The sequence below is a fragment of the Colletotrichum navitas genome, assembly GCF_030913465.1.
Source record: "Colletotrichum navitas strain CBS 125086 chromosome Unknown LY79scaffold_23, whole genome shotgun sequence".
NCBI classification, from domain to species: domain Eukaryota; kingdom Fungi; phylum Ascomycota; class Sordariomycetes; order Glomerellales; family Glomerellaceae; genus Colletotrichum; species Colletotrichum navitas.
Genome location: NW_026850569.1, coordinates 223714 through 251138, shown reverse-complemented (window position 1 = coordinate 251138; position 27425 = coordinate 223714). Strand labels below are relative to the sequence as shown.

At 49.5% G+C, this 27425-nt stretch overlaps 10 protein-coding genes across 10 annotated transcripts; 5 read left to right on the top strand and 5 right to left on the bottom strand.

Annotated features, from left to right (window-relative positions):
• Window positions 1–511: 511 nt before the first annotated feature.
• LY79DRAFT_551002 (uncharacterized protein) lies at window positions 512–1742 on the top strand. The gene has a single exon (XM_060557606.1). The coding sequence runs from the start codon at window positions 554–556 to the stop codon at window positions 1589–1591; it is 1038 nt and encodes a 345-aa protein (XP_060415088.1). The 5' UTR covers window positions 512–553; the 3' UTR covers window positions 1592–1742.
• Window positions 1743–2026: 284 nt separating this feature from the next.
• LY79DRAFT_605409 (Alpha/Beta hydrolase protein) lies at window positions 2027–4090 on the bottom strand. Its single transcript, XM_060561879.1, has 3 exons — window positions 2787–4090; window positions 2543–2729; window positions 2027–2473 (listed from the first exon to the last, which is right to left on the bottom strand). The coding sequence occupies exons 1-3, from the start codon at window positions 3988–3990 to the stop codon at window positions 2254–2256; spliced, it is 1611 nt and encodes a 536-aa protein (XP_060415087.1). The 5' UTR covers window positions 3991–4090; the 3' UTR covers window positions 2027–2253.
• Window positions 4091–4895: 805 nt separating this feature from the next.
• Window positions 4896–7101, bottom strand: LY79DRAFT_630444 (NCS1 nucleoside transporter). Its single transcript, XM_060562161.1, has 4 exons — window positions 6667–7101; window positions 6437–6604; window positions 6136–6367; window positions 4896–6058 (listed from the first exon to the last, which is right to left on the bottom strand). The coding sequence occupies exons 1-4, from the start codon at window positions 6819–6821 to the stop codon at window positions 4946–4948; spliced, it is 1668 nt and encodes a 555-aa protein (XP_060415086.1). The 5' UTR covers window positions 6822–7101; the 3' UTR covers window positions 4896–4945.
• An 813-nt stretch (window positions 7102–7914) lies between these two features.
• On the bottom strand, window positions 7915–8589 carry LY79DRAFT_579038 (uncharacterized protein; the record flags this gene model as incomplete). Its single annotated transcript, XM_060559996.1, has 2 exons — window positions 7915–8059; window positions 8309–8589. The coding sequence occupies 2 exons, from the start codon at window positions 8587–8589 to the stop codon at window positions 7915–7917; spliced, it is 426 nt and encodes a 141-aa protein (XP_060415085.1).
• A 2297-nt stretch (window positions 8590–10886) lies between these two features.
• LY79DRAFT_550997 (uncharacterized protein) lies at window positions 10887–11763 on the top strand. The gene has a single exon (XM_060557605.1). The coding sequence runs from the start codon at window positions 11099–11101 to the stop codon at window positions 11579–11581; it is 483 nt and encodes a 160-aa protein (XP_060415084.1). The 5' UTR covers window positions 10887–11098; the 3' UTR covers window positions 11582–11763.
• Window positions 11764–11874: 111 nt separating this feature from the next.
• Window positions 11875–13956, bottom strand: LY79DRAFT_605402 (family 76 glycosyl hydrolase). The gene is made up of 4 exons (XM_060561878.1): window positions 13622–13956; window positions 12919–13541; window positions 12750–12857; window positions 11875–12686 (listed from the first exon to the last, which is right to left on the bottom strand). The coding sequence occupies exons 1-4, from the start codon at window positions 13710–13712 to the stop codon at window positions 12009–12011; spliced, it is 1500 nt and encodes a 499-aa protein (XP_060415083.1). The 5' UTR covers window positions 13713–13956; the 3' UTR covers window positions 11875–12008.
• A 1880-nt stretch (window positions 13957–15836) lies between these two features.
• Window positions 15837–17349, top strand: LY79DRAFT_513767 (uncharacterized protein; the record flags this gene model as incomplete). The annotated part of the gene is made up of 2 exons (XM_060554529.1): window positions 15837–16249; window positions 16305–17349. 2 exons carry the CDS (start codon window positions 15837–15839, stop codon window positions 17347–17349), a joined length of 1458 nt encoding a protein of 485 aa, XP_060415082.1.
• A 3894-nt stretch (window positions 17350–21243) lies between these two features.
• Window positions 21244–23789, top strand: LY79DRAFT_171682 (oligopeptide transporter). Its single transcript, XM_060551218.1, has 2 exons — window positions 21244–21274; window positions 21339–23789. Exon 2 carries the CDS (start codon window positions 21548–21550, stop codon window positions 23318–23320), a length of 1773 nt encoding a protein of 590 aa, XP_060415081.1. The 5' UTR covers window positions 21244–21274; window positions 21339–21547; the 3' UTR covers window positions 23321–23789.
• Window positions 23790–23911: 122 nt separating this feature from the next.
• On the bottom strand, window positions 23912–24990 carry LY79DRAFT_579033 (glutathione-dependent formaldehyde-activating enzyme; the record flags this gene model as incomplete). Its single annotated transcript, XM_060559995.1, has 4 exons — window positions 23912–24226; window positions 24283–24466; window positions 24522–24700; window positions 24760–24990. The coding sequence occupies 4 exons, from the start codon at window positions 24988–24990 to the stop codon at window positions 23912–23914; spliced, it is 909 nt and encodes a 302-aa protein (XP_060415080.1).
• Window positions 24991–25845: 855 nt separating this feature from the next.
• On the top strand, window positions 25846–27034 carry LY79DRAFT_669035 (TAM domain methyltransferase; the record flags this gene model as incomplete). The annotated part of the gene is made up of 3 exons (XM_060563592.1): window positions 25846–26266; window positions 26324–26528; window positions 26581–27034. The coding sequence occupies 3 exons, from the start codon at window positions 25846–25848 to the stop codon at window positions 27032–27034; spliced, it is 1080 nt and encodes a 359-aa protein (XP_060415079.1).
• Window positions 27035–27425: the final 391 nt, after the last annotated feature.

The following is a 27425-nucleotide window of genomic DNA, read 5'->3' as shown; positions in this document are numbered from 1 at the left end:
GCTTTGAATCCTACAGATGGGGATTGTCCAAGACTGAGTCTAGCAGCTATGAAGATTGTGAAATAGGGTAGACATATCTAAAAAAAGACACCAGCGATGCGACTGGGCCTGGGCACTACTGGGAGAGATGATATACAACACTCGACCTCAACATAGTCCTGATTCTATCGATTAAGAGTTAACAGGTATGTTAAGTTACATAAGGAGTGTCTAGTCTTACGAATGACCCAGTGTTATACATAGACGCTCTGGTCATAGGTGTGTAAATCATGTACATAGGAGTATAAGAAGCATCCTACTTTGATAGTGTGAGATAGAACTAAGCTTGTGCAAATTTAGCGTTAGATGCTCGGAATGTTACCAATAAAAACTAACATGCTTACTGAGGACCACAAGCCTATCCCAACTGCGGTAAACAGGAGACGGTCATGTCAAGAGCCGAAAGAAACATAAATAAGAGCCATAACCTCAGCTTTCGACGCCAATTGATATATCCTTCCAAGTGGCTACGTGTAAAAAAAGCCACCGAGGACTCGCACTCGCACTGCTCAAGATGATCCTCTTCCTTCCCTTCCTTGCTACTCTTTATGGTCTTGCTACCGCAGCCACACTGCCCGCAACGACCCTCAATGTTCCGCATCGCCTCATTCACCAGTTTAACAATGGCTTCTGGGCGGAAAACATCGCCGTACGCTCCAATGGGAAACTATTGATCACCATGATCGCCCCGTACCCGCAGGTATACCAATTGGATCCGCTCTTGCCCAATCCAGTCCCAGAACTGATTGCTACCTTTCCCAACCACCTCGCAGCTCTCGGGATAGATGAAATCAAGCCCGACGTCTTTGCTGTCGTGGCCAACAATTTCACGTTCTCGACTGGCGCAAGCACCCCTGGGTCGAACACTCTCTATTGTTTGGACATGCGAACCTACGACACGGATGGGAGTCTCAACCTTTCGGTGCTTGCTGGCATTCCTGATGCTGTGTTTCTCAACGGACTCACTACTATCAAAGGCGGAGCCGGAGGCAAGGTCCTCATAGCAGACTCGTTCACAGGCCAGATCTTTGAGGTCGATGTCAAGAACGGAGCCTCCAAGGTCTGGATTGACGACCCCATCCTGGACTTTCCTGCAGATGCGAGTATCAAAATCGGCGTGAACGGAGTGCGTTATCGCCCAGAAGACGGCTTCGTATACTTCAGCGTTCTCTCGCGGGGCACCATGGCTAGAGTTCGTTATTCGCCGAACGGGAACAGGGAGGACAATAACGACGCAAAGTCGATACAGGTCCTGGCAGAGTCGAACATACCGCTCGACGATTTCATTGTGGCTCCTAATGGAGATATATATGCCACCGGAGGATCTGACAACGTGTTGTATGTGGTCAGAGCAGGCAGTGGACGTCTGACTCCGTTTTTTGGGGCGTCTGATTTTTTGGCGCTTGCGGGTCCTACTGCAGCTAGATTTGGCAGGACGAAGCTCGATCGCCACATTATCTATGTCACTACCAATGGAGGCGTTGCAGGTCCTGTCAACGGAACCATCACTGAACCGGGCAAGGTTGTCGCTATCGACACTGGAAGACTCTAGAGACTCTAGCTAGGGCTCAGCCTTTTAGTGGGACAGACTATTGGAGAGATACGACTTGTTTTGGCCAAGGAGATGAATTGAGTAAACATTGACGTCGTGCCATATGGCAACGCGTAAATCTCCATCAGCCTAGCATTACACCTGTACAAGGATAATTTCAGAAGAATACCTTACTAGTAACTTTCTTTCTTGAAAACTCTATTAAATCATTTATTTCCAATGATCATTATTCATTTGAACCAACCAGTATCACGAGGCCAAGTTCGGCTTTTTAGCCTATGGTTACTAGTAAAGCGTTGAGTATGTTGCACCCATGTTCATCATGAATGTACATGTACGTATAATCTGCAAAGGATCAATTTCATCCCGATATAGAGAGAGTAAACTGAGTGTGGCTTTGCATATCTCATTTTGCTGTTTGATCCAAACCTGGCAGCTACCAGTGGAATAACAGCACTGTTATTCGCGCCCGTACTCCTTCCATTGAAGGGAGCTAGGAAGTCTCTTGTCAATAAACATGCATTGATAACAAAGCTGAGCCGCTCAACTAGACCTGGCTTGAACGTTTTGACACAATCATCTACAAGCATCTGAAGGTCCGATCAAGGGTCGAAGGATGCGAACTGCCTTCCATATGACAGTTGAATCAAAACAGCATTGGCTTACTTGCCAGCAAATATCTTGCCCAGATTCACGAGCTCATTCCACCGCTTGTCCTGACGAATCTCGATGTTTCCTTCAGGAGTCATGACCTTCATTTCTTGAGCCGACTTTGTTCCGAATTCGTAATTTTCCCCGTTGTTCATGAAAGCCACTAGGATTCTAATCCAGTCCTTCATCAGGACTTCCTCAATTAGGGTTGGACCATGACAAATTGCGAAGCTAAGAAAGAGCGCCACGCTGTCAGCAATGTTGATCATTGAGGAATACTAAAAAGAAAATGAGACTCACTTCCAAATGGGCCTATCCATGGCATGAGATACTCCAAAAGATGCCGGAGCAACTTTTTCATCAATGAAGGACAGTCTGTAAGCAATCTGGTACCGCCACACATCTTCCATGTTGACACCGTTGTCCACTAGTGCTTTGACAAGCAGCCTGGAGGGTGCGCGCACCTGTCCATCTGCAGTTATCAAACCTGCGTCTTTTGGTCAGCAATCGGGCTGTTGTCTGACGATGTCTTGCTGTGTCTTACCAAATATGTTTTGCCAGTCCTCTAAATTGCTTGAATTTGGAAGTGTATACTGCTGAATGGCGCGGTCCGTAACATCTGGTGCATAGTAGTTTGATATCTGCAGCCGAAGAGCATCGAGGGTCGGCTCGGTCGGGGGGTTGTAGGACGCGTATAGCGTTTCTTCGTTAAGCACCTCGCCAATGAGAATCTTATATTTTCTCTTCTTGAACTCATCCGCGAATTCCTTGCTTTGTAGATACTCTACCATGCCAGAGTGGATAAAAATGTCATCCGTCACTGGCCGGAAGGTATGGTTTTTGAGGTGAGGGATCGCCCCCAGAAGGTCTTGCACGCTCTTTTCCCGTAGGATTGCCAATTTTTGATTGTTTGGAACACTTGTGTCAATCTCAAAATGGTTGCACAGCTCGTCAAACTGGCCTTGCACCTCAGCGAGAGACTTTGGTTGGGCGGGAATGGCGTTGGAGTCCATGAAAATGCGACTGTACAAAGAGGAACTGTCTCCAGGCTTGCGGAAATCGTACAACATCTGAGCCTCGGCGCTGTAGGCACCAGCACTTCGGCCGGCGAGGGTGATGTTTCCTGGGTCTCCCCCAAAATAGGTGATGTTATCTCTTACCCATTCTGCAGCAGCTCGTTGGTCCCACAAACCGAAGTTGCCGCCCGCTTCGCCGTTGTTGTCGTCCAGGAGAGCATCTCCGGCAAGAAACCCAAAGATGTTGAGACGGTATCCGATGGCTACAACAATTGAGTTCAGCCCGCCCGTGGTGATCAGCTCCGTCGCATCCATCCCTGGTTCGTGCGAGGGATCACCTATCTGGAACCAGCCCCCGTGGATCCAAAGCTGTACAGGCCATTTTTTGTTCTCCTCGCCCTCTGCTGGCACCGGAGTCCATATGTTGACAAACAAACAGTCCTCACTGTAAACATTTTTTCCACCATCAGGCTTCACGACGCTCCAGACCTTCTGGGGGCAAACTGCTCGAAACTTTGTCGCATCGTAGGCGCCTCCACTGGCATCGGCGTAAGTGTAATCGGCGGGCAATGGTCGCGCTTTGCGCCACCTGTGTTCTCCAGTAGGCGGTAGGGCGTAGGGGACTCCAGTGAAGCGACGGGACTTCTTGTCGAGTTGGAGACCACGAATCGTGCCTCGGTTGCCCAAGCTGAGCTCAACTGGCGTCTCTTGATACGAAATATTGTTGCCCATTGCAGTTGTTTCTTTTGTGATTGGAATTCCGCTGCGCAAGGTTACGTGACCAAGGTGTTGTCGCAATTACATCTGTCTGAATTGAGGTGCCGTGGAGGTGTTTGGATATGTGGTCCGAGATCTGTTCCGGAGCGGGGCCGATAACGGCCTGTCTTATCATTGTCCGGCGTTTCCCGGTTTAGATCGGATGCCAAGCCGGCCAACCCAGCATAGGCTGTTCTACTACGCTTCTTGAGCTTCAAGAAGACAATGAGTGAACTTCAATTTGCCAAGGGTCACGATATGTTTGTGGGAGGAGTTGAAGACCCTTGTCGACGGCGGATCATGGTGAACGCGTCTGGCATGTTAGGTTTTCATGGAGACTTTCCACAGGGCTGAGCGCATAAGTTATCAGAAAACACGGCTTAATGGGCCTGGCAACGATTCCGGATCCAGATAATGGCCAGAGAAACATTCGTGTCAACGTTAATAAGCCGTAGAGCCTCCATATGCTCCAGCTGCCTTTTGAGGTCAATGCGAACAGACGAAGTCTCAATGTCAACCTCATAATGCCAGGTGAAGGCAACATTTTGTGTTCGGTGAAATTGCCTCTCGCCAGGATAGGGAAACGTGAAGAAGTCGCTTCTCTTGCGGGCTTCTGGTTAGGAACGAGCCAGAATAGATTTTGGTCTCTTCTATGTTCGTTGGCGAATGATGCATCGCTTTAGGGGGCTGCCAGCATGTTAGTTTTCCGAGCTTTCACTAGTATTAGCGTTTAAGGCAGAAATTACATAGCAGGTTTGTGGTATAATAATTAAGTGTACTCTATCATATAGCTCTGCAGAGTGTCAATTGTATCTATCTACTTCGCGTTGCATTGAATTGCTGGAAATATCAATGAGATGTCCGGGTAGGTAGTGGCTATTCCAAGCAAGATATATACCCCGCAGAGCAATCCGAAGGGCCAGTCTCTACTCTAAGCCCTGGTGTTGTCTCCTCCATCTACTGGTATGACATCCACAGGCCCATTCACTGTCTTTGGACTTTCAAATGGAGCCATACCCTTCTTGACGGCAACGTTGTCCTCAAATGTCCCATAAATGTCAAACTGGTCTTGGTAGCCGAGTCGTGGTGGCTTGAAAGCAAAGGTCAAAATTGCGTAGAGTGTCCCAGCCTCCAGAAACCCAAAAATGTAGTTCCCAAGGTAATATTTGTAGAGCCCATCATTGACCGTGACACTGGGTTTAACTGCCGCAACCATCCCCGGCATGGCCGGAACGAAACAGACAACCCATGCAACGAATGCTCTCCAATTGAAGCCGCAATAGTACCAATAAGCACCGTCTTTTGAGCCAGTGTACAGCTGGCTGACTTCGATCTTTTGACGGCGGATAACGAAGTAGTCGGTCATCATGATGCCTGTCAACGGCCCCATAAAAACAGAAAAGCTGGCTGCCACAGCTACAAAAACGCTCGCGGTATTGTAGAACTCCCATGGCTGAACTGCCCACGAGAGTGCAGCTGCCAAAAGCGCACCGCGTTTGATAGCGATCCAAGTTGGGACAAGACCTGCGAGATCCATGCCAGCAGCATATCCGTTGCCGAGAATGTTTTCAGCAATCTGGCCGAGGACAAAACCTAGACTGCAAAAGAAAGCGCCGGCTCGGGACTTTGAGTTGTAATCATCCATCATCCACTGTGTGATGACCGTCAACGGGTTCCACATCGGTTCCTCCAACTTCCAAATTGCCATTGAGGCAGAGGCTGTTAAGATCGCGAAAATGGGGACGATCATTCCAGGAATAAAAAGCGAAAAGACGATACCGGGAACTTGGATACCCTGTCTGCGCGCAAAACGGGTAAAGTCACTCTGATTGAGAATGCCGGCAGAAATGTTGCCCACTGAAGCAATGATGCCGTAAACCCAAGCCCATTCCTTGCTGAGCACGGAATCCTGTTTTGCCCCTGACTCGAATAGGGGACCCGTGCCGCCAGTCTTGCATGCCCAAATCGTGATGCCCATCATGGTGACGAAAACGATCAGATTGGCAATAATGACTGGTACTTTCGCTTTCTCAACCCTGATCAACTATTCGAAAAGTTTGATCAGTATATGGGCTTAATATGTGTAGGTGGAGCGGACAGATGACACCTGGGCTAGCTTACAAGGAAGGGGACTGAAACGAGGTGGAAAATAACAAAGCCCACTAGGTCTTTGGTCACCATATGAGCGCTCTCTGGAAGCGTGTTACGCATCATCAGAAATTCGTAGCTCCAGCTGCTGAGCATTGCGGAGATACAGAGGCCGCCTAGCCATGCCTGAGACCCGTACCATACAATTGAAAGCAAAATCCGGATCAGCTGCCCGATGTAGGCGCCATTCATACCAAGAATAACCCTGGGTCTGGCTGTTAGTTCAATTCCATCTAGCATCATACAGAACCCGGTGGTTGAATTTATCAGTTACCTTTGAGAGACAGTGAAGCCAATATGCCACTCCGATCCCATCCATCCATTTCCAATGACAAGCAGGCAGATAAGTACCCTGGCAATTATCATAAGGCCGATGGTCTGTGGAATGGTGAGACCCAGAGACAAGAGAGACGCCGCGCCGGTCCAAGCTGAGATACAGAGACTGGACACCAGATCAGCTGCTGTTGGCCGCGTGCTTATATACAACCCCGAACCTATACTTACTTGGAGATGGACCCGAACCCGAGGAAAGCCCACAGGCCCCATGTACGCCGGCTCGGGGGGAGAGGGGCTATATCAGGATTGATCCATTTTGTTGTCTCGTAGCCGTGTTCTGTATCATCATGAACCCGAAACCTTTCGAGAAGCCTTCTGGCCATCGTGCCCTGTTATTGAAGATAACGGGATGAGGTTTACTATCTAAGTGGTATCAACAACCACCGTGCAGGAGATAATACGAATGTATATCCAATAAACCACTATCGTCGAATACACCTGAGGCTATTGCTAAATCGTTGAGAAACTAGATCTACAACAGGTGGAACTATGCCATGCGACCATGAGAAAACCGCGTAAACAGTCATTTGAAGAGCAGACTCGGCTATTAAGTCAAGCGCATACCCCTCAATCTCTCTCTCTCTTACTCTCTCTCTCTCTCTCTCGCACACACACACGTACGGGCAATTGGACTGGTCTGCCGGGAGCTTATCAGACGGTGGTGGAACTACATATGCACGACAGCCTTATCAGATTTATCAATCCCTGAACAGTTCCTGGAGTCTGCAGGCAGTTCCCATCGAACACAATCCGATTCACTCCGAAGTCGCATCATACCCCGCACTTGATTCAAGTAATTTGTGTTCACCAACCTCGGGCTTATGACTGTGGGAATAGCCCCCTTGAGGAGGAAAACCCGCTGACGGTTAAAATCACTTGGACCTCCAGTAGGCTGGTTAATGGGTTCGCAGAGAGATTGGGAAAATCTGAGCGTACCGTATACTCCGAGGAAATCCGGCTTCCACTGTTATTTAAGTTGACCTATTGAATGCTTCTGCCAGCACTAACATTCCGTTTAGACCGAAACGGTAGGCTGTATTCACCAACCGCTTTACCCTTTGCCGTTAGCCTATACGAAAGTAGAGGCCGGATTTACCTAGTGTGTACGATACCTGTATGTACTTCATGCAACCTGCCCACCTGTTATCAGATCACCGGTGTTTACAGTACGGAGTTTCACCACTTTATATAGAGATAGCTTGTTATGATAGCGTAGATAACCAGCATCGGCGCCACAACGTGGGAGTTATGCTAAGATTATGATCCCGAGCCAGGGGTTCCAACAGTCGCACCGACCTTATGGTCAATCCACAAGAATACGGGCTAGCGGAGAAGCCTTTTTTAACTTCTCATTTTCCTTTATCCTGAGCAGCCGTCTGGTTCGAAATCATGTTCCTCAGGCTGATGGTTTGGCCTCTATGTAGGCTTCGAAATCATATTGGCAAACATTCTTCCGGAAATGTCTGCGCTAGAATCATCCAACTCCAGTTCCTTCGTGTTTCTCTTTCCAAACCCTTCCTTGGACGAATTTTTCTGTTCGTTACTGTCTTTCGATGCGAACCTATTGCGTCAAAAACCTCAAGAGCTGCAGCTCTGTCATTTGCATCCAAAATTTCGCAGGCAGCCATGAAGACCGACCAGATTAACATCTTGGACTATGATGGAGGCCCGCTTGTGTAGAGCATGACTTCATGGGCTTCATTGAGTGCTTCGGCATCTACTTCCAAGGACGTAAATGGTGGTTGGAACAGCCGATGCCGACACAAGAAAGCTCCGGCACGGTGGCAAGCAGCTTGAGCACGAAACTTACTTACGTGATGACCGATACGGATGCTTGCTGGATATTGTGGGCTTCCATGACTCCAGACGCATACGGATGGGTTCTGATCGAAATAGAAGATCCGAACACCAACTGTTCGACCAGTTATTGGTACCTGCAGGCACGGAAGATGTCTCTTCGTGGCTCGGTTTTCGAGTACTGCTATCCAAGAAAGCATTTGATAACGGTAGTTGCAGAGTTTGTCCCCAAACATCTTCAGCCAAGGCACAAAGCTCTTCTAGTAACAGCATGAGGCCAAAACTATAGCCCATTAGCCGGCCGGGCTTAGTTAGCTCATCCTCAAGACAGATGTGGCTCGAAATTCCGAGTCGATGAAGCTGGACCAGTGAAACGGTAAGACCCTGTCTTGCCAATGCTCCGAGGTAATACCTCGCCACAGAAGATATCTCTGCCCTTGTTGACACTTGGTGACTGATAAGGGAAGCCACGTTGGACAAGACATTATGGATAGTCGCATGATGCTCGGGCTGTGCAAGAGCGAGCTGGGACCAGTCAGCATGCAGTCCATAGCGCCATCTCACGCAAGTTTAGCCAGGTCAAGGAGAAACGGCCCTCACGGGAAGGCTAACCTCCATGGCACATAGGCCCAGAGGCAGAAAGAGGGCTTTTTCGAAATAGTGACATGATGTGTTTATGTTCCTCAAGTTGGCAAGTATCTTCGCTCTCCGATTGAGCACAGGCAAGAGTGCATCGGACTCGTGGCTGATGCGTCTCCCGCCCCGACGGACTTGGCCGTCGGGAGAACGCTTAGAGACTTTAGTAATGGCCCTGGCGCTGGTTTTCCGCCGCTGAGGCTTTACTCACCCCATCGATGTCAGCGAACGATGGATATGACTGCCGAAAGTGTTGCGCCGCCTGTGTCTTGTGTCCCTAAAAGACGAATCTGCGTCGCGCACAAGTCCCGCACGAGGGGCGGAGCTCGTCGCACTTGACCTTAGCTTTCCGGTAGTCGATGCAGCCATTACGCGAGCGTTTTATAGGGGTTATCAACCGCGGCATCTGACCAGAGTCTATAAAGGCTGAACAACACGCAATCCTGATTGACTGCTGACAAGCGATTCTATCACCTCCCTTCGGCGGTTGTGGATAGAGTTGTGGTAGGACACGCTTTCGTTGTCACGTCCCCCCCTCCTCAGAAGCGCGCGATGTATTCCTACAGTCGTGCTTTTCCAACTGGGCGCCCTATTTTGGGCTAAGACAGACAAGAGTATACGTACTCTGGATAATGGTTCGTGGTAACCGATGATATGTTTAATCTTATCAGATCATCTCCGTACAGACTGGCCCACGAACTGCAGCGGTTGACCAATCTTATTGGCGAGGGTGGCCACTTGCGGCGACATACCAAAGCACACGTACAGGCAAGATCCCGGCCTGTTCGTCTGTTCTTCCTCTATCTTTGGCAGGGCTGGTCCCTGGATATCAATGCAACCAAAATCCTTATTGAACATTCGCAATAGCCTTACAATCATACAAGACCCGGAGAATTTTGCAACATGCTCTGCAATACCCGGGCATCTTTACATGAGTATTCTGGGGGATATGATTTATATGCGTCCGTTTCGGTACTATCCAGTGTCAGCACAGCGCGAGTGTTCTATGACGGCCAGCCGCTCATCCTAAAGTTTCGGTGCGCCTTAACCCCTAATACTATGCGCTTGTTGGCGTACAACTACCGGAACGTCAGCCCCGTGAACCTGGTTAGGAGACAATGCCGAAATAGTCTAGCAGCTTTGAAAATTCCTACTAAATACAATTACAACTATCGACTGTGATTAAAGCTCGAAACGACAATGACGACGAAAGCCAGTACTCCTTCTCGATCTGATGACCCAGAGAGCAAGGCTTCCGCGACAAACTTTGCGTAACAGTCGCAATTGATTTTAAGAGATTGATGAATCGGTGTTTTGATTACTTTCGCATCGATTAATACTCGGCTGGGCACATGGTGGAACCAAATACCAACTCCTCAGAGAAACATCAAGCATCACCGGGCGAAGGAATCCCCACAGATCTTCTGACTCAAATCCCCAACCAAAGGGTCTTGTGCAGTTCAGCGCGGTGATAGGTGAGCGGCGTATGATCCAGGCTTGGGTTTCCATTTACTAAGATCCGAATCCGGGTCAGATCCGCGTGGTGGAAAGGCAGAAACGCCTAGATTCCTGGTTTTTCGAATATTTTGTTGTAGTACTGACAGCTTGCCTCACGCTTCATGCTTCTGGCTCCGCGGACGGCCGAGTAAGACATACGGTGGGAAACAGCGTGGTCGTGGCTGATCTTGCCATTTCCCCTTGGCACCAAAACCGATGACATCAACGTAGATCCTCTGGTCTTGTTATGGCGCTAATGCCCTCATAGCCATCGCGCCCACACCACTGGGCAAACAGGCAGCCAAGTCGTTGAAGGAGGACAGCCACTCATATTGCCCGACTGGGATGGGCTCTGCTTACGCTGTGCCGCAGGCGATGTCATTGGGGATGTGCTGGTCCGTTTTGATGTGAGCAAGTGGAATCCTGTCATAAGAATCTCTCGCAATTACTATGGTGAGCTAGCAATGACGCTCTTGTGCGTACCTCACGCTCGAGGCGGTAGCCTGTCGATAAAACCCTTCCATCTTGAGCAAATTATACAATCTTCGTTTCTCCTCGTTATTATATTGTGCTCATTACCTTCACTTCAGATAAGTTTCATTACACAATACATACCGACAGTAATACACCGTTCTACTTCAATCCCACCACCCGAACAAAACAACTCACTATGCCAGCCGTACACATTAACACGGCCAATGTTGCCCGCGAGATAGCGGGCCTTGTTACCAGGGCCACTTCATCCAGCTTTGGTAGTGCCTCCAAATCGGCTCACAAGACGGCGCGAGTCATCGGTGGAGGCATCATCGCAGCGATTGTCATCGGCGCAGTCATCTTCATTGCCTTAATGCTTGTTTGCGCCTTCCTGGTCTTCCGTCGCAACAAGAAACAGAGTGCAAGACGCCAGCAGGAAATGGAAAAGTACTACGGCAACAACCGATCACGTAGCGGCACCGATGTACCAGCTGGCCCAGCTCCGGGCCAAGAAGGCTTCGGAAACCCCAATAAAGGCTATGGCTATGGCCAAGGCACCGGCTACGGCTACGCGCACACTGCCCAGCCTGGTCAGGCTGGCTATGGTGCGCAAAACACTGGAGGTGTATCTCCTATGGCACCTGCGCACACTGCGGACCATGTTACCTACACAAAGTAATTGGGTGATGGCTTGCGACTTATTCTTCGGTTTGGAGACACAAGTATTGATGGGAAAGTGGGAGTTATGTTTTCAACCAGCGTGCCCAGCGTGGGTTCATATGTTATGCCGATAACTGTATGCGAAAGTGCGATACCTTGGGTTAATATCATGATAACAATTGAAGCTTTCATTATGATGATGTATAAACCATGTGAACTTCTGGACATTGTGATACTCCATGTCAAAGGGCATGGCCAGTAGCATATAGCCAGCCTACAGTACACAGAATGAGGGAAAGTTAACAAATATGTCTCCGATTATGTTAAGCCCAAATGATGTAAGCTTTTGATGCAAAAAATAATGCCGCCCATATGATAAGGACGAGCGCTTTTCTAGTTCAACGGATTTCCCATTTCCTCTGCTCTTGTAGGTATTTGATACGCTTTTAGATCAAAGTACCATTTGGTACCGTAACACTTTCTTGTGAGTTGCCTGCATCTATACTTTTCGGGCTCATCTTCTCCTTCTCCTTGCCCTTAGGTTCGTTCCATTCTGCATGAGGGATTGACATCCAACCCCATATAGCCACGGCACTGACGAGAACAATGACCGTCAGGATACCAGCGCCGGCACGATCGCCGGCGGTGACGGTCGAGTGCTCCTTGAAAGGGTTCGAGTTTAAGCCGGCATTTGGGTCGCCTTTGGAGGTGCCACCCGTATCGTTCGTGGCAGGGGGATCGACGTCCAAGAGGCTCTGCACCGCTGCTAGCACGTTCATGGCCTCGCCAGCACCGCTCGTCTCGTCTATGGCCGGGTCGACGAACTGGCCTGTCGTCCAGTAGAAACCGCAGACCCTCCCTGACGCACCACCTGTGCATTGGCGGATAGCTGATGCTGTAGAGTTGCGCAAGACAGGCATGATAAGGTCACGGGTCGAGGGAACAAGTTGTGTCACCACGGTCATCCAGCGGTGGAGGTATCCCTTAAAGCTCAGCATGTCCTGCGAGCAACGTCCGGTTTCGAACTCGCAAGGGATCTCATAGGCGGCACCATCGGCAAAGAAGTCTTCGATAGCGCGGTTCGCCAAAGCTTGAGTGCGGTCGAACCACTTTTGTTCTCCTGTCTGTATGGACAATTAGACCCTGCGCGGGTCCATCATGCAAAAAGCATGCGACAGGACACTCACATAGTTGGCGAGAAATGCACAGCCCTGCATCAGGACACCGATGTTGTACGAGAAGGTAGCCTTGAAGATGTTTGTGCAGTTCTGAGGAACGTGGCCACCGTCATACACCTGTGCAGGAAATGTTAGATTTGGATACTATCATGCGTCAATATTTCGAATCAAAACCCACCCTCCAGTTCTCATGGTCGATATAGTTCACGGCCCACAACCAATCCCAAGTCTCCTCTGCGTACCTGGCATACGTATCATTGCCGGTGTAGCGGGCCAGGCGGGCGCCGATGTTAAAGAAGCAGCCGTTCGAGATGGTGTTCTTGTAGTCATAGCCTACGTTGGTTCTGGGTACTTGCCATCGCATCCCGCCACCGCAAGTGCTGTCATGTCTTTCCGGGTCTGCTTGAGTTGTCCATACAGCTTGGGCGAGGGCGAGCCATTGCGGCTTGTCTTGAGGCGGATTGGGGAACTTGTTCTCGGCGGCTAGCATCGCCGTCATGCCCCAGAAGCCCTGGTCGTCGTTGCCAAGTGAGAGTGTGTGGTTTCTAGGCATATAATCGCGATCGCTTCCGGTCTGGTGCAACATCCCCTCCGTGATGACGTGGTTATAGCTGTCGTCGCCCGTGTAATACCAATAATCGACATATGTCCCCATCATAGCACCGCCCTGCCACCAATAGTAGTCACCCATGCCCGAGTCTGGTGGTCCTGGTAGGATGCCTGGGATCTTCCCCGTTTGGTTTCCGTCATAAAATTTCATGAGGTCGTATGCGAGTGTGCTTGCGGTTGTGATGATGTCCTCTGTTAGTTGACACGCGGATTAGACATTTGTCTTAGATTGGACAATATGCGTTGAATGAGGGCTACAATAGACTCCCTACCTCTTGTGTCGATTGAGTACGCCGCATCTGCAGAACCGGGGAAGGCCAGCAACACCACAGGCAAAGCGCCCCGAAGAAGAGACAGCATCATTTTGAGCGAGCGATTGGGGGCGTACAAGCCGTCTTCCAGGCTAGAATCCCACTTTCGAGAAAACGAGCGACAACTTGATTGAGAGTGTATACGATCGGTAGCACATGGCGAGTGACCCGCTAGAACGGAAAGTCGGCGCAGGTGCGGCAACGATTCAGGAGAAAGAGGACGCAAAGATTCCAGTAATATGGCCTGAATATCCAAGAAACAGGTTGTGCAACGGGCCAGTCTTGTATTGTATTCCACGTTGAATACAGAAAGCCACACTTGACAGCATTCGATGTGCAGATGTAAGCGGAATGGTTTTGCCGCCGGGGCCCAAGTCGTACGTGAGTGAATTTGGGTTGGTGTTTGTTTTGGGCTGGAACTGTAGGACCGACAGCGAGAAAAGCTGCGCCGCTCGAGGTATCAAGGTAGTAAAGACACCGGAAGATGCGAGAGCAACACAACTCAAACAGAGTTCTCAGGGGTGAATCTGGGGAAACATGATGGTGGCATGCATGCCACTTTTGTTGTGCCTTCTCGCATCTCTTGGCGAGCCGAGGGGGAGCGTCTCCGACGACCAAGAGGATCAAGGCCCTTGGGAGAGCTTGGCAAGATGGGCAAACAAGAGAGGCACTCAGAAACCAGAAGCTCAACCAACAAGTCGGAAAAGGCATGTTCCAAGAAGGACGATGACGTGGTAGAAAGTCCTGGTGGACAACACCAAGGATCTTAGCTGGCCTGGGCATTGGGGCGGTGCGGAGCTGCCATCCAATCTTGACTCGGGCTCTTGCAGGCGGGTAGTGCTTCGCCAAGCCAAATACGAAGGCCACGACGGGAATGCGCCCAGGGATGGCGGTCTAGGCAAATGTCTGCTGAGCTTTGGCGAGTCTGGGCGCAATCCGTAGTTGTGCGCTCATCCGCCAGACTCCCGGGCCAGGGAGACGGCTTCGGGTCACTTGGTGGTTTCGTCAGCCCACATAGCGGTGACAGATCAGATTCTGGCGCATGGTGCAGGTGGTTTGGCAGCTTCTTCAACCTGTCCTTTGAGTGATGAGAGGCCTGATGACATTGTGGGAAGTCAATATTAGATACCAAATGGCGTCGAAGGGACTGCCACTGCATGGGGTTTGCGTTCTCGAAGCTTAGATGGTTGCAATTTCTCCCAGCGCAATTGGACCAGGATTGTTCAGCTCATCCCCGAGCTGAGATTCAGTCTCTCAGCCTTAGTTTGGCTTGGCGTCATCTCCGCCTTTGCTCCGACGTTGGCTATGAAACTGGCACCTTGACAGCACTGTGAAAGACATTCTGATTCAGTAACTTGCACCCACTTACTGGAATCAGCGCGTGCTGCGTTTGTCTGATCAAACGACAAATTTGAACACCTTGGCACTCATTAAAGTACATTTCGGTGGCAAAGTCAAAGCGACACAGCTCCTCATAGCCCTCATCACGCTTGAAAGGGGACGTGGGGAATTGATGGCCCAGATTATTGACAAAACAACTAGCAGAGCCCTGTTTAGTGAGGACGACACCGCCTTTCGGGCAATTTCTTCTTCTTCTTCTTCTTCTGGTGACCTTCAGAGACACCGGAATATGGTTCCGGAACTTCTGCAGAAATGAGGGCGGTTGACATCGGGTGCTGACATTTTGCTAACAATTACCCCTATTTTTAACCTGTAATTCTCTAGAACTACGTTTCTGCTCGTCTTCCTTGGCCTCCAGCGTATTGCCAACCCATTGTGATGGGCCAGAGAAAACCTTAGTTCTTAAGTCTGATCTCGGTGGGCCCAACTGTCGGCTCATTGTCTGATTAATGGCCAAAAAGTGAAGCTGATCTTAGTGCATGGTCCCTTGAGGGCGAATATGTTTATTCAAGAATACCGACGCAAGACACTGAAGTATACTGCGATAGATATACCTCGGCAGATACCTTCGCCGTCAAAGCCTTGCATGAGGGGACGATGCGTGTGTGATGAAACCCGACCTTGAAAGCCTCGGCTTCGCATTCTCAGGTTTCAAAGAATGCAGCTTCCTGTACACCCCGATGAAATAGAGTTTGGATAGCCTACGAGTACAGAACAAAAACCAAGGAACATGCCCAGATATTCCTAAGAACAGTTTACCTATCTAAGTAAAACCATGGATCCACTCAGTATCGTTACCGCTGCGGCATCTTTAGCTGGTGCTGTACTAAAGGCATCTTTCAAAATCAAAGAAACCATCGACGCCTACGAAGATGCACCGCAGAGTATTGCCGACATAGCCGATGAGGTTCACGCTGTTCAGATAGCCCTCCGACAGGTTGAGAGTGTCGTGAGCCAAGATCCGGATGCCATTGAGCGGCTGGGATTGGAAGACGTCTTCGCAATCGCTGTCAACGGCTGCCATGCGACGCTTTTATCGATCAGCAAGGAGTATGAAAATCTTTTCCTCCGCAGCGACTGGAAAGCGAAGATACAGGCTTTATGGAAAGAAGGAGAGATGGCTCGGCTCCTTGGTCGATTGGATCGAAAGAAAGCAACGTTGACGCTTCTGACCCAGACGCTGAATCTGTAAGTCGGCCCTTGATGCAACGGCCTGCGAGTGATGATACTGATACTGTTCCAGGCGGTCTACCCAGGACATCAAGGCCCTGTTGATACAAAATCAATCAACCCTCAATGCAGCGAAACAAGACGTCAAGGAGCCGGCTGCATACTATCCAGACCTCCGGCCAATGAGCCCAAACTCCTTGGACGAAGGCAGTGGGGTTGGGACTCCCAGAAACAGAGATTCAGTCCTCAGCATCACGGAATTCGACTTTGACCATGATTTAATTAACACGAAGACCTATCGACGTGCTTTACAAAGATATGCGGTTGCAAACAAGCGGGAAGATTCGATATCTGAGCAAGAGACGGAGGGTACGCCTGCTTGCAAAGAAAACGACAACAGGCCATTGGATGAAGAAGACGACACTGGAGATCTTATCGAGTTCCCGACAAGCCCGTCGACATTGCGGCCTTCTTCATCTCAGGCAACAACCATGTGTCCCGATTTGGAGGGCATTGAGTTTGATGTTCCGCCTGCCGCGCCTCCTAAAGAAACCAAAGCACCACCCCTGAAACGTTTTGTACTTGGCCGCTCACAAACTGACGTGGCCCCAAACATGTCAAATATTATGCCCGAGGATGCGAACACAAGGAAACGGTTTCCGCCAACTAAGAAAGAAAAGGGCTTGCCACAACACCTCATGGCAGGGCTGGTGGCAGAGAAGTACCATCGACGAAAGAAATATGGAAAGCCGGCCTTTCTCGAGACATGTTCGTCATTGCAAAGGCCCGATATATCGTCCATCACCAAACACATTGCAGATTCTGCCTCAAGCTCACCTCCGCTTGAAGACGCAACGCCGAGCATGTGCAATACGGGCCTGCCAGATAAGAAACTACGGAAGCTCGAACATCGACGGAAGTGTGACCGCCCTGCCCATATCAGACGACGTCATGGAAAAGAACTATTGCAAGCACGAAGTTCCGAGGAATCAACCACGACCTTGAGCTCTTTAGATTCGGTCACGGAGGCTTTGCAACGTCTTGGGCTTCAGCCGCCGCCGCCGCTTCCACTGAGGCCTTCTGGTAGAGAAGGGAGGCGCCGCAAGCAGGCAGCCTAGAGCTCTGGGATAGAAACCGATGCGATAGAAATTGGAGATTCATATGGTTTCCTGGAAAACTAGATACTCTATGGTCTGGTTTCGCTCTTACTCGACAGCAAAAATGCTTACGAATAGTCGATGGTTATAAACAGTGTCTACTAAAAATACATGATTATCTTCCATAAACTTCTGATAATTTTCCAATTGTCTCCCAGAAGTGGTGTCTCTTGACTTTACTTCCGCTTGGTAAGCATTGGATGAAGGGGCAACCTCGTATAACCATCCCTTCCCGCCTTGAAAACGGTATGGACATCGCATTTGGTACAAGAGTAATTATCTGTTTGATGGTTAAGTTTCAAAGCGGATAAGACCGCATGTATCATTGGGTCTCTTTGAATCTTTAGGTATATTTATACATCTTCTTGTCGGATCAACTTATCATTTTTCAGATACATACAATTAGATGTTGATATAATTAAGTAATAGTAAGCTGTCTTTGAAGTTTCGTAGCTTCTGCATTTGAATTGGTCTCCTAATTTCCACTGTTGAGGACTAACCTGTGATTATGGAGCCGTATATGGTTTTAGAGAAATATGGGTAGATGTCATACGCCTTAATAGAACCTGCTGTCCCACCATGGTTTGTTGTATTGGACACAGTCCTGCTCTCTGGGGTGATAAATGAAACACTCTAGAAGGATACAGAGACGCAGATGAATTATAATACGTCGAGTGGGACATTTGCGATGTTGACGTGAAGATACTAGCGAAGTGAGGGGTTTGTGTGCCCTTTACCCGGAGCTTTGTGCTGTTGAGCAGCGCGTCGCCAACGAAATATGGTGATGACGGCTATTGCCAATGCTCATGGATATGTCAGAGACCATCAGTTAGCAGGCAACTTAATAGTCCACGCTTTTCAAAATTTCTAAATGCGGAGGTGAAAATAGTAGATCCGATAATACTACGAAACTTGTCGCTGGTGGATGCTGCTTGAAACAGTTGCATTGAGAAGCTTCGATCATTGCGAAAGTAGGGCAAGCATGGCAGCCGCCAATGGTTAAAATTGAACGGGACAAGCAATACTCATTTATCAGATTACGCTTAGGATTCCATCTCTGTAGAGTCACACAACGGATAAAGAGCTATCAAATGAGTACACCTCCCAGACTTGGTCAATATCTGTTGTGTAGGCGCCCCATAGTACCAAATCTGTTGGTTTTTCACTAAGCAATTGATGGGGATATCCCGATTCTTGTGTTATCACCAGTAATGAGAAAGGTGGTCAATTGTTGTTGGTTGTTATAGTAGTCAAGTGGATGAGGTGAAAGTAAGTAAGTATGGGCCGGTGGGCGGTGAGTCACGTGACTCACCTTATCCCACCGTAGCTCCCATATACCAACAAAATCAAACAAAAACATTCTAAAGGCCCTAATTATTGTCCAATGCTGTTCAATCGTCAGACGGTGGCGAAATAAAACGTTGCGCAAGGACAAGGCAAATACACCAGCAGGAGCCAAGTCTTTGGATACTGGTAAGTGGAAAGGGTTGATAGATACCGAGATCTGACGGCGTGACCCAGAGAGCTTACTCAGTCCGGGCGCGAAGGGCGTAGGAAAGGTGCATGTATGTGTCGAAGTCCTTGGAAGTGGAGGCACCCCTGCTTTGAGGTGACTTCGAGTAGTGCTAAATACTCTGGCTACTTTGACAGTATGCTACCTTCATGGTCTTGGCACTCCGCAAAGATCCCCAGAAAAATCAAAAGTTCCCGACATTGTGTAGAAACGGGGCGGCGAGGGGTGAACACCATACCAAGTTTGACATAGCGTCGAAAGGTAGTGCAGGATACCGTTCTGATTACGTGCCAATGTCCGGGCTGGAACACACAGACGTCTGCTGACCACCGTTCATTTCGGGTCAGACGGACGTCAGCACTCTAGACCTAGGAGGCCAATACCATATGCAGAAGTTCGTGCTCATGGCAAGCTGTGCGTCATAAAAACTACAGGTAGGAGGGCGTTGTGATTACTTTTATTTCCAAAATCCCATGCTGGTCCGCGCAGCTTCTTGTTTAGCGATGAACTGAAAATCAGAAGTTCTCATAGCCACACTTGCAGGTGTTCCTCGTGTCGTGTCAAGACCACGCGTGCGGCCATAATGTTGTGGATCACCGGCATTGAAGTCTGGCCTCGAACAAAACCCGGGGTAAGGGAAAGCCAAGCCTTGTGACAGCTCTCGGTGCCTAGACACCGGATAGACTCCAAGATTCTACCGCACTGGCTCGTGCTTGATATCCCCAGCCGAAAGAGGCCCAAATATTTTCCTTGGAGGCTACGGACAGCTGGACTGTCTGCCTTTCTGTCCAACCCTAGCTTGACACCACAGGTACAGCATTGGTGGGCAGGGGAGAGAGCTGCGGCCAATAAACACAAAAGTACCTGATGCCTGGACGATTATTAGGGGCCCCCGGCTAGGTTATTGGCCAGGGAAGTCTCTCATCCTGCGGCCCAACGTCGGGGGACCTTGTGTGGCATGAGATGATCCTCCAACCAGAACTTTGGGAGTTATCATAGTCGTGCGTACTCATCGCAAACTCATTTGCAAAGCCGAGGAGCTCGCAGGTTATCAAGCGTCATCTTATTCGCTGTTTATCGGAAGCCCAAGGCATCATTACTGTTTGACATGCACCCAGTATTTTTGTCCACTGAAAAGGCTGCATCCACCCTGTGCCCAAATTATGGCATTCGTTTCTCGAGCCTAATTGCTGGGGCTTGGCTCTTGGAAAGTGCTTGGAAGGCTGTGTGCCAAAGGTACCCGTTCCTTGAGACCAAGGCGCTGTCGGAACCAACCGACTTGGCGATCCCGACGACATTGTTCAGAATGCTTTTGAGCACTGCTATCTTCCTAGGGCCAAGAACGGTGTGCTTTGCAGCTTAAACATTCCAAGTTACGAGTGACCTCCCTAATTTGGCATCGATGGACGGGCGAGTCTTACATCAAAAGTTCCGTCATGTTTCAAAATAAGAGCAGCGCGAAAGGTAAAAGGGATGCACAACGTAGTCCCAGCCGCGAAAAAAACACATAGACCCTGGTTCGCCATACTAAGCATGCATGTACATTCGGCTGATTTAGAGACAATTTGACGCTAGATGGCCTGCTCTCTGTCTATTCACCAAACAAATGTTCCACCAAGGCCCATCTACCCTCCACCGTACGAGCCGTACCACACCCCTACGGAAATGGAGGGTCAGATAGATCATGTCGTATCTTTGGAGAGCGGGGCTCGTTCGATGTTCTAGCCAATATGGATCGCAGGACCATGGCATACCCTTTACTCAAGCCAGACAATGGAACCTGCGATAACAGGGATTCATGGTCCTAGACATGTCCAGATCCAGCGATTGTGACCATGGAATACATTATGGTGCATGTACAGTAGGCTAGCACTGGTGATGTATATCAGCTGTTTCCATGTCTCTCACCCTGCTTTTTATACACCCCTTCGCTCACGATCTTGCGTTCCGAGCACACTCTCAACGTGGGATCTCAGTCTTACTTTACACAACCGGGCGAGACCTCCGATATCAGAGCATTTAACAATAGCAGATCTCGCAATGACCGAAGAGAAGGTCACGCCCGCGATCGCCGACAGCGGCGACGCGCGCCCGTCATACATCGGAAGCGCCCGCGTCCACCCCGATGAAAAAGGTGCTATGGGCGGCGAATGGACCGAACCCGTAGTTGATACAAAGGTTCCGGAGACGGAAGAACACAAAGAAGAGGACCTCTACCGTCCCCTGTTGATGGACCCCAGCATCCCGCATGAAGAAAACATTCTCACCGTGCGAGCGGTCGTTATCGGTTGCATTCTGGGATCACTTGTCAACGCATCTAACCTATATCTTGGGTTGAAAACGGGCTTCACGTTTATTGCTTCGATGTTCGGTGTAAGTATACAGAGAAACATCTGGTCGAGCTGTGGTGGATCTGTGCTAACGACTCTCAATGTAGTCGATTTTCGGATACGGATTTTTGAAGCTTCTCTCACAAACAAATCTCCCTATCATCGGGGGCACGTTCGGACCCCAAGAGAAGTAAATCAAACCCCTCTTTTCTGACTCTAATATTGACGCTGATCTTGGTAAACTAGCTCAATCGTACAAGCGGCGGCCACCGGTGCCGGTGGTATCGCCGGTATCTTTGTCGCCGGTATCCCCGCCATGTACCGACTTGGACTTATGGACAGCACGCCTTCCGGCGACATCGGAAAGATATTTACCTTGACCATCTGCTGTTCTTTTTTCGGAATCTTCTTTGTCACACCGCTCCGGAAGTTCTTCATCATCCGGACTGCCCGGGAGCTGAAGCTCATGTTTCCCACCCCGACCGCGGCCGCCTTGACAATCAGGTCCATGCATGCGGGTATAAAAGGAGCCCAAGAAGCTGCTAGTAAGCTGAAGGCGCTTGGCTTTGCCTTCTGCGCCTGCATCGGCCACCGCGTCGCATCATACTACGCCATTGGAATCCTCTACGACTGGCACGTTTTCACCTGGATCCATATCTGGAGCGGTTATACGTCTTGGGCGATGAACATCGAGAGCTGGGGATGGTATTTTGAATGGACGACTGCCTTTATTGGCTCAGGAATGTTGATCGGAATGAACTCTGCTTGTTCAATGATGGCAGGTAGTATCTTGGCCTGGGGCCTTATCGGCCCCGTTCTCGTTCACTATGGCGAATGTATTGGGCTCGATGCTTCCGATGGAGACCCGAAGTGGAACGGCTACTACAGTTTCACGTCTCTGAAGAACGTTGGGAGCGGCCCCCCGTCCCCGCGATACTGGCTGTTGTGGCCCGGGGTCATGGTCATGGTGTGTTCATCAATGGGAGAGTTGCTAGTCCATTGGAAGATCATCTACTACGGCTTCAAGGCTGGCTGGAAATCCATCTGCTTGTCGGTCCATCAGACCGCCATGAAGCGGAACAAGCGGATCGAGTTCTTCGCCAAGTATGCCGAGGCAGAAGAGAAGATGGACGCAGACCATGTCGAGGACCCTGCCAGGCCTGACCAACAAGTCAACACATGGATCTGGGTTACTGGTCTTTTTGCGTCTATCGTTTTGGCCTGCATTGTTATGGGAGTTCAATGGCATGTCAACGTGGGCGTCACGATTCTGGCCCTCGTCCTCGCCTTTTTGTTCTCTTTCCTGGCCATCCAGATTGGAGCTGTTACCGACCAGACACCTCTTACAGCTGCGGCAAAGGCTGCTCAGCTAGTTATTGGCGGTACCACAACTGGGGCAGGATACACGGTTCAACATGCTCAGCGTATTAACCTCATCTCTGCTGGCTTGGCGGCCGGCGCCGCCGACGTTGCTACATCCCTTACCTCCGATTTCCGTACTGGCTTTCTTCTCGGTACGCCACCCAAGAAACAGTTCATTGCTCAAGCTATAGGCACTTTCGTGTCGGTTTGGCTCGCACCCGGATTGTTTGTCTTGTTCACCTCGGCCTATCCCTGTATTACGAATGCCGAGCTGGATCACTGTCCTTTCCTGGTTCCGTCTGTTAGTGCCTGGGCTGCAGTTGCCGAGGTCGTCACCAGCCCCGATGTCCCCATTCCGCTCTCTTCCGGCATCTTTGCTATCGTTCTCGGTGTCTTTTCCATCCTGCAGGTTTTCTTCCGCTACTATTACCTCACCGGTTCCCGCGAGAAGTACCAACAATGGCTTCCCAACTGGGGGGCCATTGCCCTGTCATTCGTCATTCCAGGTCCTGTGTTCGTCAATGCTGCCTTTTTCGGCGCCATAATCGCCTTTGTCTGGCGCAAGTGGAAGCCTGCGAGCTTCGAGCTTTACGGATATGCCATCGCCGCCGGTATGATTGCTGGAGAGGGAATGGGTGGTGTCATTGGCGCCGCGCTGCAATTGGGAAACGTCTCGAGCGACAGATACGGAACCGGCGGTCTCGCTTGTCCTATGGACGCTTGCTAAGTTGTGTTGAATGATCTTGACAGTGTAACTCAACACGATGCTTTGCGAGAGATTTTTACAATAATCTGAGCTGCTATATCAATGGCAAGAATTCTACAAATGTTGACATATTTGTCAATAAGAAGCATGCAGCGTTAGAATGAAACGACTTGAAAGGCTACAAGACATGCCGCGATGAGCGCGGCTGCAGTCTACTTTACTGGAGTCTTTCAATGCGCCTTTATGCCTACTTTTCCTACCAACTGGGGTACATTGGGTTACTTCTTCAGATGATGTTAGTAGACCACCCAATCATTGACTTGATAGATAGGGGAAAGCACGCATAGTCATCTTGACCAATTCTCGCGTCTCTGTCAAGATTGCCACCATTACAAACTTATGTGAGGAAGTTTCTAAGCGCTTAGACTTACCTTGGCCCCATAGTTGTGTTGGTAAAATTTTACAACCCGTGCATTATCATCTCAACAACTTGAAAGTTTGATTTAGTGAAGTAAGTTAAAGATAACTACATGACGTACCATCCAGGTTTCTCTCACATCACACCTGAGTTCTACAGCTAGTACTTTAAATAGTAAGAAGTTTCTTATAGCCTCATTCTGACAACAAGTAACCCGCAGTCCCCTCGTTGCTCCATTTGATATTGATCATGTCCCATTCAACGCCGTCGAGCACGCGGATGTTGAGTGGCTGTATTTCAAGCTGCCTACGCACAAATTCTTGCCTTGTTTCGGGTAATCTGGCAATAACCTCTTTAGGCGGTCCGTATAGGTTTCCAAAGCAGTGAACGCCACATATACGACAAAATGGCGACCCGTTGAACCCACGGCCGAATTTGTAGTCCTGAGTCTGGTCTTTGCCATCCAGTCTGACCTCCGACTGATGGGGGTAAACACCTATGAAGCCGTTCTGGGAAAAGAAAATCAGTTGAAGTTTGAATTGGACATTAGAAGGCTCGGGCTTACTCGGATGCATATGCTGCAGTTATCTTCCTTGATTTCGACATCATAAAGTGGTTTCGTTGTGACGGCAATCTGCACGGCACCGCATTCGCAACTTCCCTCATAACACTTGAGATTATCTCCGGGTACACTGTGCAAGGGTTCGTGTAGCTCAGCGGCCTTAGGTGGAGATGCGTTCTTGACGAAACTAAGGCGATATTTAATTAGATCAACTGACAGGATTTGCATGACCGGCAACATACCTTAAAGCCCCTGGATAAGGCTCCTTACCGCCCGAAGAATCCAAAGCAATCACCTCCCGTCCCCTGATGAAGATTCCTTTCACATCAGACACAAGAACACGAAAGTTGATGCCTCTTTTCCCCGCCTGGGCTCCCGATGCATGCGTTCCAAACAGTCCTGTCCCACAGGTCGAGCAAAACTGAAAATCCACGTTTATTAACGAATAGAGCGCCTGAAAAGATAGTGCGATCGACTTACTTCGTGCTCTAGTCCTTCTGCGCGAGAGGACTTGTAAGTTGTCAAAGTGTCGGCAGTGCATCCTCTCGTTGTTTTCAGACTGATGACGGCGTCATAGATCCATATATGGCCCTTCTTCACGCAGAGTGTGCAATCACAGATCACCAATGAAGGCAATTGGGGCAATTGGACCTCATAGCGGTTGATGCCACAGTGGCAGTTGCCTTTGTATGTGAGTAAAGACTCTGACATTGCGCTGTGCCTATGCCGTCGAACGCGGGGGTTCTCGAGAAGTAGCCAAGGCCAGGCTGCAATCGCAAGGTAATATAGTACACCCCGAACGGACTTCGGCACCAGTGCCAAAGTGAGCGCTGGCTTTCATTGGTCAAAGAGACGCATGTGGTATGGGTGAGAATATGGGTAAGTAAGCGCTTGCGAACAGCATGTCACCCTAACAGTTAAGAATAGGCCATCTTCTCGTATTGGTCTGTCCGATCGAAAATGGCTTCATCCAATTGGCCACAAAAGTCACAACTCGAGGTCGAGGGGATTCCATGTCCCTGGATCAACTAGAGATAAGAGCACCTACTTATCCACTTACACTAACACCAATGAATAGTGAGTCCACAGTAAGCCCTGCAATATGAATGACTCCTTTCTATTCCTATCATGTAATCCAGATTGTATACAACGTTGCTCAACGGACACGCAAAGTCGAACACTGTTCGCTGTTTCATTCCGTAGGCCAAGCCAGAGGCCGACATTCAAAAATTCGCCGTTACCTTTCCGAGATCACTCCGTCTCAGGTCTAACCATTTTTGAAATAACCTCCGATAGGTTAAGTGAGCGAATACTTTGGACACTTCCCTGTCAAGTCTCAAATTCCATGGCATGATCCAACCAGATTTTGCATGTATCGCTGTTGGTCCTGTATGTTCGTTGGAACTAAAGCGGAGCACGTTACATACTGGCCGCACCGCTTCTTCTCGCGAAGACCCTAGTCCTTACCCCTCATTTCGCTTGAGAACAGCTGAGCTATGTTCAAGATCGAAAGGACGGTTCCTAGAGGATCTTGTCCAATGCTTCACGGTTTGATTCCATCAAAATATGGCAGACCATCGGGCCACACCGCCAGCCTCAGCACTGCTCTCTGAGGAATCATCACAAGCAGTTGCTCCAAGTCCCACAACTGCAGCAACGTCAGCTATCCCGCCGATCGAGGCTGATAGTACGGAAGACACCAACTCTCTGCTGGATGGTTACGTTAGCGACGCAGACCACACCTCCAATACCTCCACATCCCTCGCCTCAAGCGTCCGAGACTATAACTGGGAGAACCGGCGTCGCTATCACAAGTACCGAGAAGGTCGCTATATGGTACCTAACGACGAGCTCGAGCAAGACCGTGAGGACATGAAGCATGCATTGGTAGTCAACATTTGCGGAGGTGCTTTGCACAGCGCGCCGTTGAAGCATCCGCAAAAGATTCTCGACATCGGTACCGGTACTGGTATTTGGGCTGTAGAAAGTGAGTGTTGCCTGATAGTCCATCGTTGAGGGAATCTTTGGATGCTGACTGTCGCAGTGGGCGATCTCTATCCTGAAGCCGACATCACTGGCATTGATCTAAGTCCTATCCAACCCGATTTCGTACCTCCAAACGTGCACTTTCTGGTCGATGATGCGGAAGTGGAATGGGTTTACCCCGATGATTCGTTCGATTACATTCATATGCGACACATGGCGGCTTTCTTCAAAGATTGGCCAAAGGTGCTTTCACAGGCGTACAGGTAAGTCCCGCCTTTGTTATCAAAATTGCAGAACAACGCCTGATTATCGTAGGGTTCTAAAGCCAGGTGGCTGGATTGAGTTTCAAGACCTATGCTGGAGAATGGCTTGTGATGATGGTACCATGGCCCCCGACTATTCTCCAGCGAAAATGATCAGCTTCATCGAGGAAGGCATGGCAACGTGGGGTTTCGAGCTGCTTTCGGCAGAGAGACTTCCCGAGAGACTCAAAGCAGCAGGCTTTGTGAGTCAGGTCCACAATGTCAAAAAGATCCCTCTTGGCGCATGGCCCAAGGATGAAGAGCTGAAGACTATCGGAAGCTACACCCGGGCGATACTTTACGACGGCTTACAAGGAATCACGATGCGTCCCATGACGAAAGGATTGGACTGGACGCACTCCGAAGTGGAGATTTTTCTGGTTGGGGTACGCAAAGACCTGATGAAGACCTCATCTCATGTTTACACTTACTATCATACCGCCCTGGGCCAGAAGCCGCTGGAGTAAAGTACGGAAGCCGGCATCTTGATGGTCTGGGAGAGGTATTAACTATGTCCACATTCGTTCTAAAGAGTGAATCATTGACATCGCGTCGTATTCTTTTTGGGAACTTGCTTACAGCTGAATTAAGTCACTTGGTTTTCTGTCTCAGTTAATGAGAGGCCGTAGTCTTGGACGAAGTTGACTGATAATATGCTTCATTGGGGGATTTTACATCTATTACGTGGAAGAAATTCAAAGGTGTTAATGTACCAGGAAGTTCCATCAGAAGCGTGGGGTTATGTCTCTTGTTATTCAGCTCAAGCTTGGATCTCACATCACCTAGCGCAGAGAAAGAGTCCATGTTTCTTCGAAATTTAGCATTTTCTACTCACCATCAACAGATCAAGTGATGTTG

Bases quoted from the DNA above. Each gene is read 5' to 3' on its own strand.
- LY79DRAFT_551002 (XM_060557606.1), top strand. From the start codon at position 554: ATGATCCTCTTCCTTCCCTTCCTTGCTACTCTTTATGGTCTTGCTACC.
- LY79DRAFT_171682 (XM_060551218.1), top strand. From the start codon at position 21,548: ATGTACCGACTTGGACTTATGGACAGCACGCCTTCCGGCGACATCGGA.
- LY79DRAFT_605402 (XM_060561878.1), bottom strand. From the start codon at position 13,712: ATGATGCTGTCTCTTCTTCGGGGCGCTTTGCCTGTGGTGTTGCTGGCC. The intron at 12,858-12,918 runs GTGGGTTTTGAT...TTTCCTGCACAG, and splicing joins TCGACCATGAGAACTGGAGG to GTGTATGACGGTGGCCACGT. The intron at 12,687-12,749 runs GTGAGTGTCCTG...TTGTCCATACAG, and splicing joins GTGCATTTCTCGCCAACTAT to ACAGGAGAACAAAAGTGGTT.
- LY79DRAFT_630444 (XM_060562161.1), bottom strand. From the start codon at position 6,821: ATGGCCAGAAGGCTTCTCGAAAGGTTTCGGGTTCATGATGATACAGAA. The intron at 6,605-6,666 runs GTAAGTATAGGT...TCTGGTGTCCAG, and splicing joins GGGTTCGGGTCCATCTCCAA to TCTCTGTATCTCAGCTTGGA. The intron at 6,368-6,436 runs GTAACTGATAAA...AGCCAGACCCAG, and splicing joins GGCTTCACTGTCTCTCAAAG to GGTTATTCTTGGTATGAATG.
- LY79DRAFT_605409 (XM_060561879.1), bottom strand. From the start codon at position 3,990: ATGGGCAACAATATTTCGTATCAAGAGACGCCAGTTGAGCTCAGCTTG. The intron at 2,730-2,786 runs GTAAGACACAGC...CAAAAGACGCAG, and splicing joins GGACTGGCAAAACATATTTG to GTTTGATAACTGCAGATGGA. The intron at 2,474-2,542 runs GTGAGTCTCATT...GCTCTTTCTTAG, and splicing joins ATGGATAGGCCCATTTGGAA to CTTCGCAATTTGTCATGGTC.
- LY79DRAFT_550997 (XM_060557605.1), top strand. From the start codon at position 11,099: ATGCCAGCCGTACACATTAACACGGCCAATGTTGCCCGCGAGATAGCG.